The sequence below is a fragment of the Talaromyces proteolyticus genome, assembly GCF_021365285.1.
Source record: "Talaromyces proteolyticus strain PMI_201 chromosome Unknown BGW36scaffold_10, whole genome shotgun sequence".
In the NCBI taxonomy this organism is placed as follows: domain Eukaryota; kingdom Fungi; phylum Ascomycota; class Eurotiomycetes; order Eurotiales; family Trichocomaceae; genus Talaromyces; species Talaromyces proteolyticus.
Window position 1 is genome coordinate 1,220,891 of NW_025764286.1, and position 10,524 is coordinate 1,231,414.

The 10,524-nt window shown below is 45.8% G+C and overlaps 2 protein-coding genes across 2 annotated transcripts; one reads left to right on the forward strand and one right to left on the reverse strand.

Annotated features, from left to right (window-relative positions):
• Positions 1–3,045: 3,045 nt before the first annotated feature.
• Positions 3,046–5,021, forward strand: BGW36DRAFT_385705 (Gti1/Pac2 family-domain-containing protein). The gene has a single exon (XM_046216947.1). It carries the CDS (start codon positions 3,440–3,442, stop codon positions 4,736–4,738), a length of 1,299 nt encoding a protein of 432 aa, XP_046068895.1. The 5' UTR covers positions 3,046–3,439; the 3' UTR covers positions 4,739–5,021.
• Positions 5,022–8,058: 3,037 nt separating this feature from the next.
• BGW36DRAFT_399761 (amino acid permease) lies at positions 8,059–9,992 on the reverse strand (the record flags this gene model as incomplete). The annotated part of the gene is made up of 8 exons (XM_046218555.1): positions 8,059–8,164; positions 8,215–8,286; positions 8,333–8,662; positions 8,713–9,027; positions 9,077–9,254; positions 9,303–9,418; positions 9,469–9,869; positions 9,936–9,992. 8 exons carry the CDS (start codon positions 9,990–9,992, stop codon positions 8,059–8,061), a joined length of 1,575 nt encoding a protein of 524 aa, XP_046068896.1.
• Between the last annotated feature and the right edge of the window lie 532 nt (positions 9,993–10,524).

Here is a 10,524-nt window from a genome sequence, read left to right on the forward strand (position 1 = left end):
TCTCGACTTTTAGCTTTTGTTATTTGTCTTGGTTAGACTGCTGCTTGACACAGAGTACGGGGCTGCCATTCTATCATGATACTATATATGACCTCAGCTGAGACAATGTTCAAAACGTTAGATGATAAGCTACTTCTAAGCTCCAACATAACACGGCAACTCCGTAGTATGCCCAAATTACGCCTAGCACGGGTCAATGCCCACGCATGGCCGCCACAAAACGTGGTCTAGGGAAACTAAGCGAGTAGGAGCAAACTCTGAATTGGTTATACAATAGTAAGTGATTGCTAATAATAATAGAGTATTATTGCCTAGCCGTAGCGATTCCTTAGTGGTCACAACTAGCCGAGTCATGATAGAGTCAGCACTAGCCAGTGAACAGCAACCAATGTGTTGGGAGAGCCTGCTGACTGTTGGCGGCGTGGCTGATCATGCTTAAAAAACCTTACTACAGTTAAGCCTCGTTATATGCGAGAGCTCAGCAATCTTGTGCTCGCCGTGATTTGGCCGCTATACGAGGGTCACCTGCACTATTACTCGTAGTCTCGCTTCATCCTCGTATTATTCAGCTCGTGATTGCATATAACACCTCGTATTATTTATTATTTAATAGACGGTTGTTAGCTACAACCAGCTGAGACTTGAATATTATTAATGGTGTATAAGTATTGTATAACCATTGTATAACCATTGTATAACGTGAGTGGCACCCTCTTTGGGAAAGTGGCCGCACCGGGTATTTCCAGCCAATCGCTATCATTATCATTATTCATGACCCCAGGCCAAGAAATGAAAAAACTCACTAGATTAATAAGTTTGTCTCGGCGTACGAGTCTACTCTAATGACCCATTTGGAAACCCATGATTAGTCGCCGCTTTTCTCGTTGGGTTGGGCGGACGTATTACTTACTTAGAACGGCATAGCTGCCAAGACGTTCACGTAATATTAAATCTTTTCGATTAAGGCTTATGCAAGGTGGCCCGAGCGATCAGCCCAGCGTTGCCGTGTCGAGCAGTGTACTGTGCTGTGTGCTCTGTCATTGTGCAGATGCTCAACACTAGCCTCCTAGCGGACTTGGCCTCGGTACACATCCATATAGTCAGTATGAATTGAGCATGTCAAGTGTTATTATTCTATTGAGTGCAAAGTGTAATACTAATTATGTAAAGTGTAAAGAAATCACCGTATTGAAACCCCCAAAATAAAGGCATGTCCATCATCCCAGTCAATCCAAGCCGACCGAGGGCGTACACAAAATTGATGCTGCAACCCTGGTGTCGATCCTTGGATCGCCCTTCCGTTTGATCGACATGTGTTACAGTCGCATTCCTGAGCATATTACCGGCGTTTTCTGGTTTTACAGCCTGAGTGCAGGGCTAGAGATAGAGGGTTATTCTTGTGAATTCCTTGTCTCAGCGGTCGGTGAATCCTTTTTGATACGTGGCTTCGGCGTCTGGTCCTCCTCTGAAAATTTGGATACGTCAAAGCCAATTTCCGCACTCGCCAATGCTATCTAATGCCGTGGCCGGTGCCAACCAAGGTTCATGTTCTTATTTTTCCAGTTCCTAAGTTGAAAAGATTACTCTGTCCACACAAAAAAAATGAAGGGTGTAAGGCATGTACGTAAACCTGGTCGTACGTAAATACTCCAAAGGTTAATTAAATACGGACATTCTTAAGACTAACGCATTCTCATGCCGTATGCGAGGAGCTTAATCTTGCGTCATTGCAGTCACTATTGCACGCGTTTTTAAAGAGCACATTTTGGATTTTTAACGGATCTGAAAATTCAAATGCGTGTCGGGATCTTTATCCTGGGTCAACGGTTGAAGAACGGATACGCCACATTCACTCTCGACAAGGAAAGTCCGAGCGACTGCCGGGCTCAGACACGAGTTTATTCTGATGTCTTACCGCCGGCAAAAATAATCTATTCGAGGGCCGTCAATTAAAGTTGCCACAAAACAGATTCTGAGTGTGAGACACCCACCCACATGCAAAGCTAAAACACGAATGAAAAACTAAAACCGAAATTCAATAATCTGTGTAACGCGCCACCGATCAGTATTCGCTATTCTTCGGTTAGCGCCAGCAGGCCTATTCGGAGTCCGGAAGAGCTCGGATATCAGTTTAATGTTCGACTTGTCGTAATGCGAGCTCCGCAAAAATTATAATTGCACGTACACGCAAACACGATAGTTGACTGTACATATACTCCAACTGGTAGGATATATATATATGTGTATATATATAATATACTAAATAGTGTAGTGTACCACTATAGATGGGAACAGCGGCCAGATAAACTACACCTATAGTATAAAAAGAAGGATGCTGAATCCGAGTCGACACTAGGAAGGACAGAGTAATAACAGACGAGCAGGCTAAAATCAACCTAGTAGGTGACTGCGTAATCGGGCTTGGCTGCTTGGCGGCCAAGCAAGGCAAGCGCGAGCTTTGGCCACCGAATCTACGCCCAAGCCTCGTGTTGGATTAAGCTTAAGCTTCGTAAGTGCGCGCTAGCCTGAATCTCCAAGTCTGCCTGTCTCGCAACCTATTTCAGAATGTTGATAATAATACCATATATATTATTAGTGCGGTGTCCAGTATTATTACTATTATTGATGCACAGCCGCCGTTGGTCAGGCCACCTGTCTTTACTCGCCGGCAACGCCAGCCAGGCCAGTCAAAGCTATCGGAGGACATGACAATATATTATACATGTCATGCTGCACATACACCGCGAAAGCGCAACGACAGAAAATACACGCCGAGCCGTGCCATTCGCATAGCCTTCCATACTCGCGAAGGTGGCCGGTCGAGTCAAGCGCAAGACCAGTTGCTGTGTCGAGCAGCCCGCCCGGTGGAGCCGCCCCACAGTGCGTAATTCTAAATGTGAACTAGTAACTGCCGTATCGGTTTATACGGGACGCTGTACGGTATCCCGGTACGGTCACCACCGGGTAAATGCTCTCTCTTTCTCAGCTGGGCGTCTTGCGGCGCCGCCCCACTGGATAAGAATAATCGACCCCTTGTATAATAATGTAATAATGTATTAACGTATTAATGTATTTTCATGCTGTATTTTCCCCCCGTTGGATTGGCACCATTATTCGTATTGGGCGCATTATTCCCACAGCTATTTTATCATTTTATTCTTACAGACCCATGTTTCAAAATTCAAAGCGCTGCTGGCCCCGGCGGTGACGTATCACAGCCTAGCATCCCCCGGTCGCCGCCTGCCCACATGGGTGCATGGCGCCGATCTGATATCCTTCCTACTGCACTTTATTTCTCGTCGTCTCCCACTTTTCATTTCCATCCTGCATTGTTCCCACACACAGGCACATCACTCAACTGCAACGGACTACAACAACTACACCAGACACAGCAACTATAACTGACACAACAAATACAACTGACACAAACACCAGACCGATGGAGACGTACCACGGTCTCGTCCGCACCCCAGCGGACGCCATTATCCTCTTCGAAGCCTGTCGCCTGGGCCTCCTGCCTCGTGTCCAGCGCCGCCTGTCCGAAAAAGAGCGCCAGGCCATCAAGTCCGGGTCTGTCTTTGTCTGGGATGAGCGCGAGGCCGGCATGCGACGCTGGACGGACGGCAAGTCGTGGAGTGCCAGCCGCGTGTCGGGCAGCTTCTTGACGTATCGTGAAATGGAAGGCAAGCGGGGTGGTGGTGTCTCTTCGTCGCGCGGTGGGAAGACTCCTGATAGTCGAGGCAATAGCGATGACGACCGCGACGGGAACGAAGAGGGCCCAGACGGCTATCGCTACAAACCGGACGGGCTCATGAAACAGTCCTTCAGTATCACCACCTCGACTGGACAACACCTACACCTCATCAGCTACTACGCTCGATCACACCCAACCGCGCCTAATCTGAACCAGCCCTCCAACGATCCCGCCTTGCGTCACATTCGTCCTCAAAAGGGCCTCTATCCAGAATCGACCGTCAATGACCAGCAGAACCTGCCCGTCGTCACACGAGGCCCTATGGCCGGCGCCGTGACATTGTCTCCTCATATGGCCGCTTTCCCTCGCAACGGAGCCACACATCCTCAGTCATATACGCCCATTTACAGTTGGCCGCCAACACCGCTGGGAACTCCTCCAACAGCTCCAATGCCTTACAATGGACAAGGATATCTGCCGCCCTTGGCAGGCGGTGGGCCATACGGACACCCTTCCGGCCCAGTACATCAACTGCATACTCCATCGGATCGGCCACATTTAGAAACGACTCTACCCCCTCCTGTCCCTTCAATAGCCGCTGGTTCTATGCAGCCAGCAAATATGTCGCCATACTCAAATCGCTCTCCCCGATCGGGCCCTGCTCCTTTGGAAGCCTCGAGGGTGCACTCCCCAGGCTATGCAGCAAAACCAGGGCAATATACTCAAATTGACCCGCGTCTCATGTCTCCTCAGTCGCAGAGCCAAGCACCTCCCAGCGACAACCGGTCTTCGTTGCAGCCATTGACACCCAATACGTCTCATTTGCCCCCTCCTAACGGACGCGAGGCGCCTACATCAGGAACGACAGTGCCGAGCATTGGATCATTAATGAACGGGCCGGCTCCTCCTCCTTACTCGAAACTCAATGGAAGCCCCAGCAGCGTCCGCACAGAGGGCCCGAAAGACATTCCCAGTGAGAAAATACCTTTTGCCGGAGAAGATATGCGCGCAATAAACCAGCTTAATCGAGTGTTTACTGTTTAATCGCTATTATAACCTTTTCCCTTCTATCAGAGTTATACGGGCGGCGTTACGGATATGCATGGTTATGGTTAGGTTATGGTTACGGTCATGGTTTATGTTTGCGTTTGTTACAGGGTGGTTATACAGGCATACCGGTAGTACGGATGGTCTTGGTGTATCTTTGCATTTGCAGGCTGGAAGATTCCCTTTCCGTTTCTGTTTCTATTTCTGTATTAGTGTTAGCGAGTGAGTAGAGCTTCGCACCTTTGTCGTGTGATGGGACTAATTGAGCAATTCGATGATACGTTCACCTGATCAGCACTGTAGTATGTAGTATGTATGAGTACGGAATATTGGATGACGGCCTTGCCGGAGCAAGGAGTTGCGCCCAGGCCGATTAGCAGTGCAACAGTGTCGGGAATGTTATTCCTGATAAACATGCATTACTGCATTGCGTCCATCCCTAGTTGCGCTTCCCTACCGCCAAGGGGGCTCGACAGGACGCGTAGCCTGGTGCCAAAATGACAGGGTCTTATTTCTTTATTCCATTATTAAGTTTACGGCGCATAAGTAATAATATAATAAGAATTATTAATAATAGCTATGGATCTGACACGGTTTCAGCCTTTGTCATGAGCAGTCATGCATGCTTTGTTGGTACTCGGAGATTCAAAACAATGAAATTAGAATAAACGAAGAAATAAATACTAACAAAAAAAAAAAAAAAAGACTAACAAAAAACATCAATTGTAACCGTAATCACGAAGATGGGTCTGTTTTGCCCCCAGTACTACGGGGGGGACTACTCATATTTACGCAGCGTCGTGCGACGGCCGGCCTGCTGCATGGCGTTAATCAATAGTATATCCTTAGTCTATATGTATTTAAATTATCTATCCGTAATTAGGTAAATAAATATGAACTGTGCAACCCAACATTGAACCTTACGTGGCCCGTCCTCCCCAGCGGGACGACAACACGGCTAGTTCCATCGCCAAACGCAAGCCTAAAAATTAACCTTGTTTTATTTATACTCGTCCGCATAGGATAGCCTATTCTTAATTGCGCTTTATGTGTCTGTTGGCGCTAGAGGCCCGCTAGCCGTAAATGCTGACAGATCTTCCATGGCCGGTGTTCTATTTATTATTTTTGTTATTATTATAATTTAGTTACTAATGTGTTTGCGAGTCCGCAGTTTCAGCTGACAAAAAGGTCTGATCTTTCATCTTCACTGTCACTCACCCCCTTTCAATTGTTGACTCGGTGATCGTAACGTCAAGGCTGTGTATGGAGCCCTGGAATGAGGGAGTATTACCCTGTGGTGACTGTACGTATTGTATTGGTGTAATAATACGGCCACTCCCCCGCCGCTTACCCCTTTATATTACAAGGTCTGCATTACGGAGTCCGAAAGTTGTGTTGTTATTAGTCCGCTTTCATAAGTTTATTTTCAGAAAGAACAATATTAAAATTATTAATCATTAACATGGTTAGTTAATGTCATGCTCCAAAGTTTATACGAATCAATTCCTGTTTCGGGAATGGCACATCGCATCTACATCTATATCAGCCTCGCGCCAAAATTTAAAAAACAAATACAAATACTTTGAAACTCTATAATTATCGCCATTCTTCAGATGCAGGGTCGTCGTGCTCATCAATACTTGTTGACATATGGAGAATAATGAATTGTATGTTCCTCCGAGGTCAGGGCATGTGCGAATGGTATTGCGAACGACATGTGCAATACGAGCTTACGTCATAGTTGCTGCTTTTTTACCGCCTACTTAATCCTTCATTAATGAACGAAGGAACATGTGCATGATGGTGTGGTATTCGGTTTATATTCTGTTTCCTTTTCCATGATGCCAACAAGAAAGCATGTTCCAGAAATCTCCAGAGCAGATCCTGTTCGGCTCGGGGCCAATCAGCGACCTGATTTTATACAATGTTGTTATTCACGGGGGACATAACCAGAGTACGATGCATGTGGGTGTGCCGCATTGAATGAGATGCTGAGAATTCTCGCAAACTGTCAAAATGCTTATTTCTGACGCGTATATTATTATTATTATTAGTGTATGCATCACATTCACGGTAATAATATTTATTATGATAGTCTAGTCAACCAGCATTCTCATATTATTAATAAAGTTCGGAACCCTGATTCAGAATAAGAAATGTCGCGACTCCGAGTTTGGACGCCGACTATCCAGGGGATCTACAACAATTGCGACCATAGGATCAAACCCAGAAATTGGAATATGGATATACATTCAGGCACCCGGTAATTCCTCCGGGCACGCAGATTTGTTCCAAAAACTTTTAGTAATTTAATTACTTGGTATTTTCCCCATTTCTAAATTTATATAACCTCTACTCCCTAATTCAACTCCATAAAGAGTTGACTAATTGCAGGTGAAAGTAAAACTAAACTTTGAGCTCGTCAAAATCAAGAGACTACGAAAAGATTATCAAATTTAGTAATAATAAGACACTAAGTTTATAGGTAATCATCTGGGGGCCAAATTTGCGTCGGGTGGTGCCCGAAAAATCCGAATGAAAAATTGAATAATCAAAAGGAAGCCACCAATAATCATCCGACAGTATCATATCTGCAACAGTTTATTACCCGAAATATTGGACTTTTACGGAGTGCAACATTATAAACTATGGAATAAATACCATGGGATATCACGTAATGAAGAAAATAAAACTATAAAAAGAATGAATGAAGCCCCGTTCAGCGTTGGAAGGATGTTGCACTTATGGCTGCCTGCTTGCCGCGTATATATATGCCCACCACCAGTTGACATAAAATACAACATAGTTAGTTGGTAGTCATATCAACTCTAATAATAACATAACAATGCCCCAGTTCAACTTGTCAATGACTCAATGTCAAGTTCCATGTTGGTTGGTTGGTTTCGTATATGCAACCAGAGGCTCCACCCGATCAGACCCGAAAGTAGGGGGGCCTGTCTCGCATCAATATTTAGTTACTGGCTTACTCCGTGCTGCATGCTGATTTAGTCAAAGGGTAGTGCCAAGAATGATCGACTCGGTTTAGACTTTATCTAAGTTTTTATGCTTACGAACGGACGGGATAGTGTTAACGGGGTACATTACATAGTACGTACATATGTACGGTAAGGGGTAGTACATGTACTATTTGATGTCAACTGTTATATTCGTACATGTATTATGAGCCAAGTTGAATTAGGTAAATAAATCTATCTAATTATAATTATTGTGAACTTTATTGTTGATCAACCATACGCTATATGGAACTCCAAGAAGATGTCTATACCAGAAAAACGTGCTCAACCATTTAGTAGAACCTAGCAGTCGCCCAAGCTTGGCCGATTGTTCGAAAATATAAGGTCATCGTAATCGTCCTCGGGAAGCGATTCAATAATATCCTTCGTGCGAGGTCCCGTATATTTGCTATACTAAAGTCAACTGCTGTCAGCCTATGGATAAGGAGAGAGTCTTACTTTCTCGCTGAAAGCCACCACCATGACAATGAAAATATCGCGATAAAGGCTGCTACGCATATGGCATAGTTCCTATGCAGTTAGTTCCACGTAAGGCATGGTAAAGGACGACACTCACATATTAGCGGCTGTTACTGGTCTAGTAGGAGGGAAGAATAAAATTGTGCTGATAAAGATAACCCAAACAACAGATACCACATTGATTGGAGTACCCCATCTTCCAAGAGTAAACGGCCCTTCAATGAATTTTACTCGATGCTTGTAAATAAGATGCGCAAGAATCACTGAAATGTAGGAAACGTCTAGAGCTGGGGCAGTGACATTGAAAATCGCCGTGGCCGTCTCGGTCGATCCAATGGCAATCAGATTCAGCGCAACGCTGAAGAAGACAACAAACCAAACCGCATTCACGGGAGTATGAGTATACTCGTTGACCTTGGCGAGAAAACTTGATCCTGTCAGTTGGCGCGCATCTAATTATTTAGCATGAATTCTTACTTGGAAAATGGTAGAGCTTCGTCCCGAGCAAATGCATATGCCATGCGAGTGTCCGCCAGCATCGCAGAGCACCCAGTGAAAAACTGTACAAGAATGACAAAGAACCACATTATTGTTCCTCCGGTTCGGCCTCCGGCATTCAGAAAAATCTGCGCAGCAGGCATCCCGGTTGGACTCTGTAGTACGTCATCCAAGTCAGTAATGCAAAAGCACATTGAAACCGTTAGTATCCAGCCGAAGATCCCTGAAACGAGGACGGCAGCTCGAATAGCAATCGGACCTCGAATGGCTGCATCATGGGTTTCTTCTGACATGCTTCATCTCGTCAGCAAGACTGTAGTATGCACAAGGAATGGACTCATACTGGGTTGTTCCATCATAATCAGTCATTGTCCAAGCCACGGACAAAAAGCCGAGGAAGAAGGAAAAGGTTTTAGATCCCCATCCCGAGCCGTCAGTAATATGGGTAAATACCCATTCCGCAGATTGCTTCTCTGGTGTGAGGACCAGGATTGCAGTACATATACCAATAGTCGCCAGGACTACAACCCGGTTAGCAGACTCTTCAGAGTCGTCAAACTAGCACTCACTATTAATTGGAGCAAACCAGAAAACAATTCTATGTAAGTTCCTGGTGGTTAACGAGCAGATAATTCCCATAATGCAAAGTAGACCAATAGATACGAATACTGTCTGGGCTGCGGTGCTGGAGGCAGTCAGCCAAATATACACTTGAAGTATAAAGGAAGAACTGACGGTGAATATGAGTACTGTCCAGTTTGATACGTCGAGTTCATGCTCACACAGGCAAGCAACATCTGGCTGACAGTATATGCCACACTCGAGACTCCCGCAGTCTGGCCGAGGAGGTTACACCATCCTTGAATCCATGCAAAAATGGCAACCTGCTCTTTGGGTACAACATGTTTGGTGACAAAATACATGCCCCCGGCTGTTGGATACGCAGATACCAGCTCCGACACAGAACTGCCGATACACATAGCCATACATGAACCGATGAACCAACACCACACGGCAGTGGCCGGGCCACCAGATGCAAGGGGATACGAAAATGTGGCCGGGACTGAGCCCAGAACCCCAAGGATAGAGATGGCGTACGACACCGTAGACCATTTCGAAAACTCACGTCTGAGCTCCTACTCGGTAGATATGGTCAGCTGCAGATCGCGCTCGTGCTATGACTTGGTTGATTGCTCTTTTACCTGCTTATAGCCAATTCGAGCTAACAAGCGCTCATCGTCATCGTGAATAGTAGCCATGTTGGGTGAATACTGATTGCCGGAGGTTTTTTCAACGGCAGGCTTCTTGGAGATGTCACTATTATTGGGTAAATCATTTAAGGTAGCCTGGTCACTAGATTTTAAATTCATTGTTGATTCAGCCGTACGGCAAGGTTGTGCTGATGACAATGTATGGAAACTGAGGGGCAACGATGTACATCGAGGGGAAGTTTTCACATACGTGGAGTTAAATAAATATTCTCTAGCAGGAGCACAAACAACATAAACTAGCTCTGCTTCACAGCTGTTCTTCGATTGACACCACTAGTGGAGCTCCTTGATGGCCAATCTTGTGCCAGACGTCGGGGGTGGTTAAACAAGCCGGCGCAGATAACCGGGTTACACAAGGGCAGAGAGCTCTGCTATCGGAAAAGTCAGGAAGCAGCTGCAGTCTTTGTGGGCGAGCGTGGAAGTAGACATGCGAGCGCGAGCTATTATCTTTAGTTGGTGGGTTTCATCTTGTCGTTCGCTCGACAGTATCAATTCGAAACCCAGCGGTCTGGTCGAGACG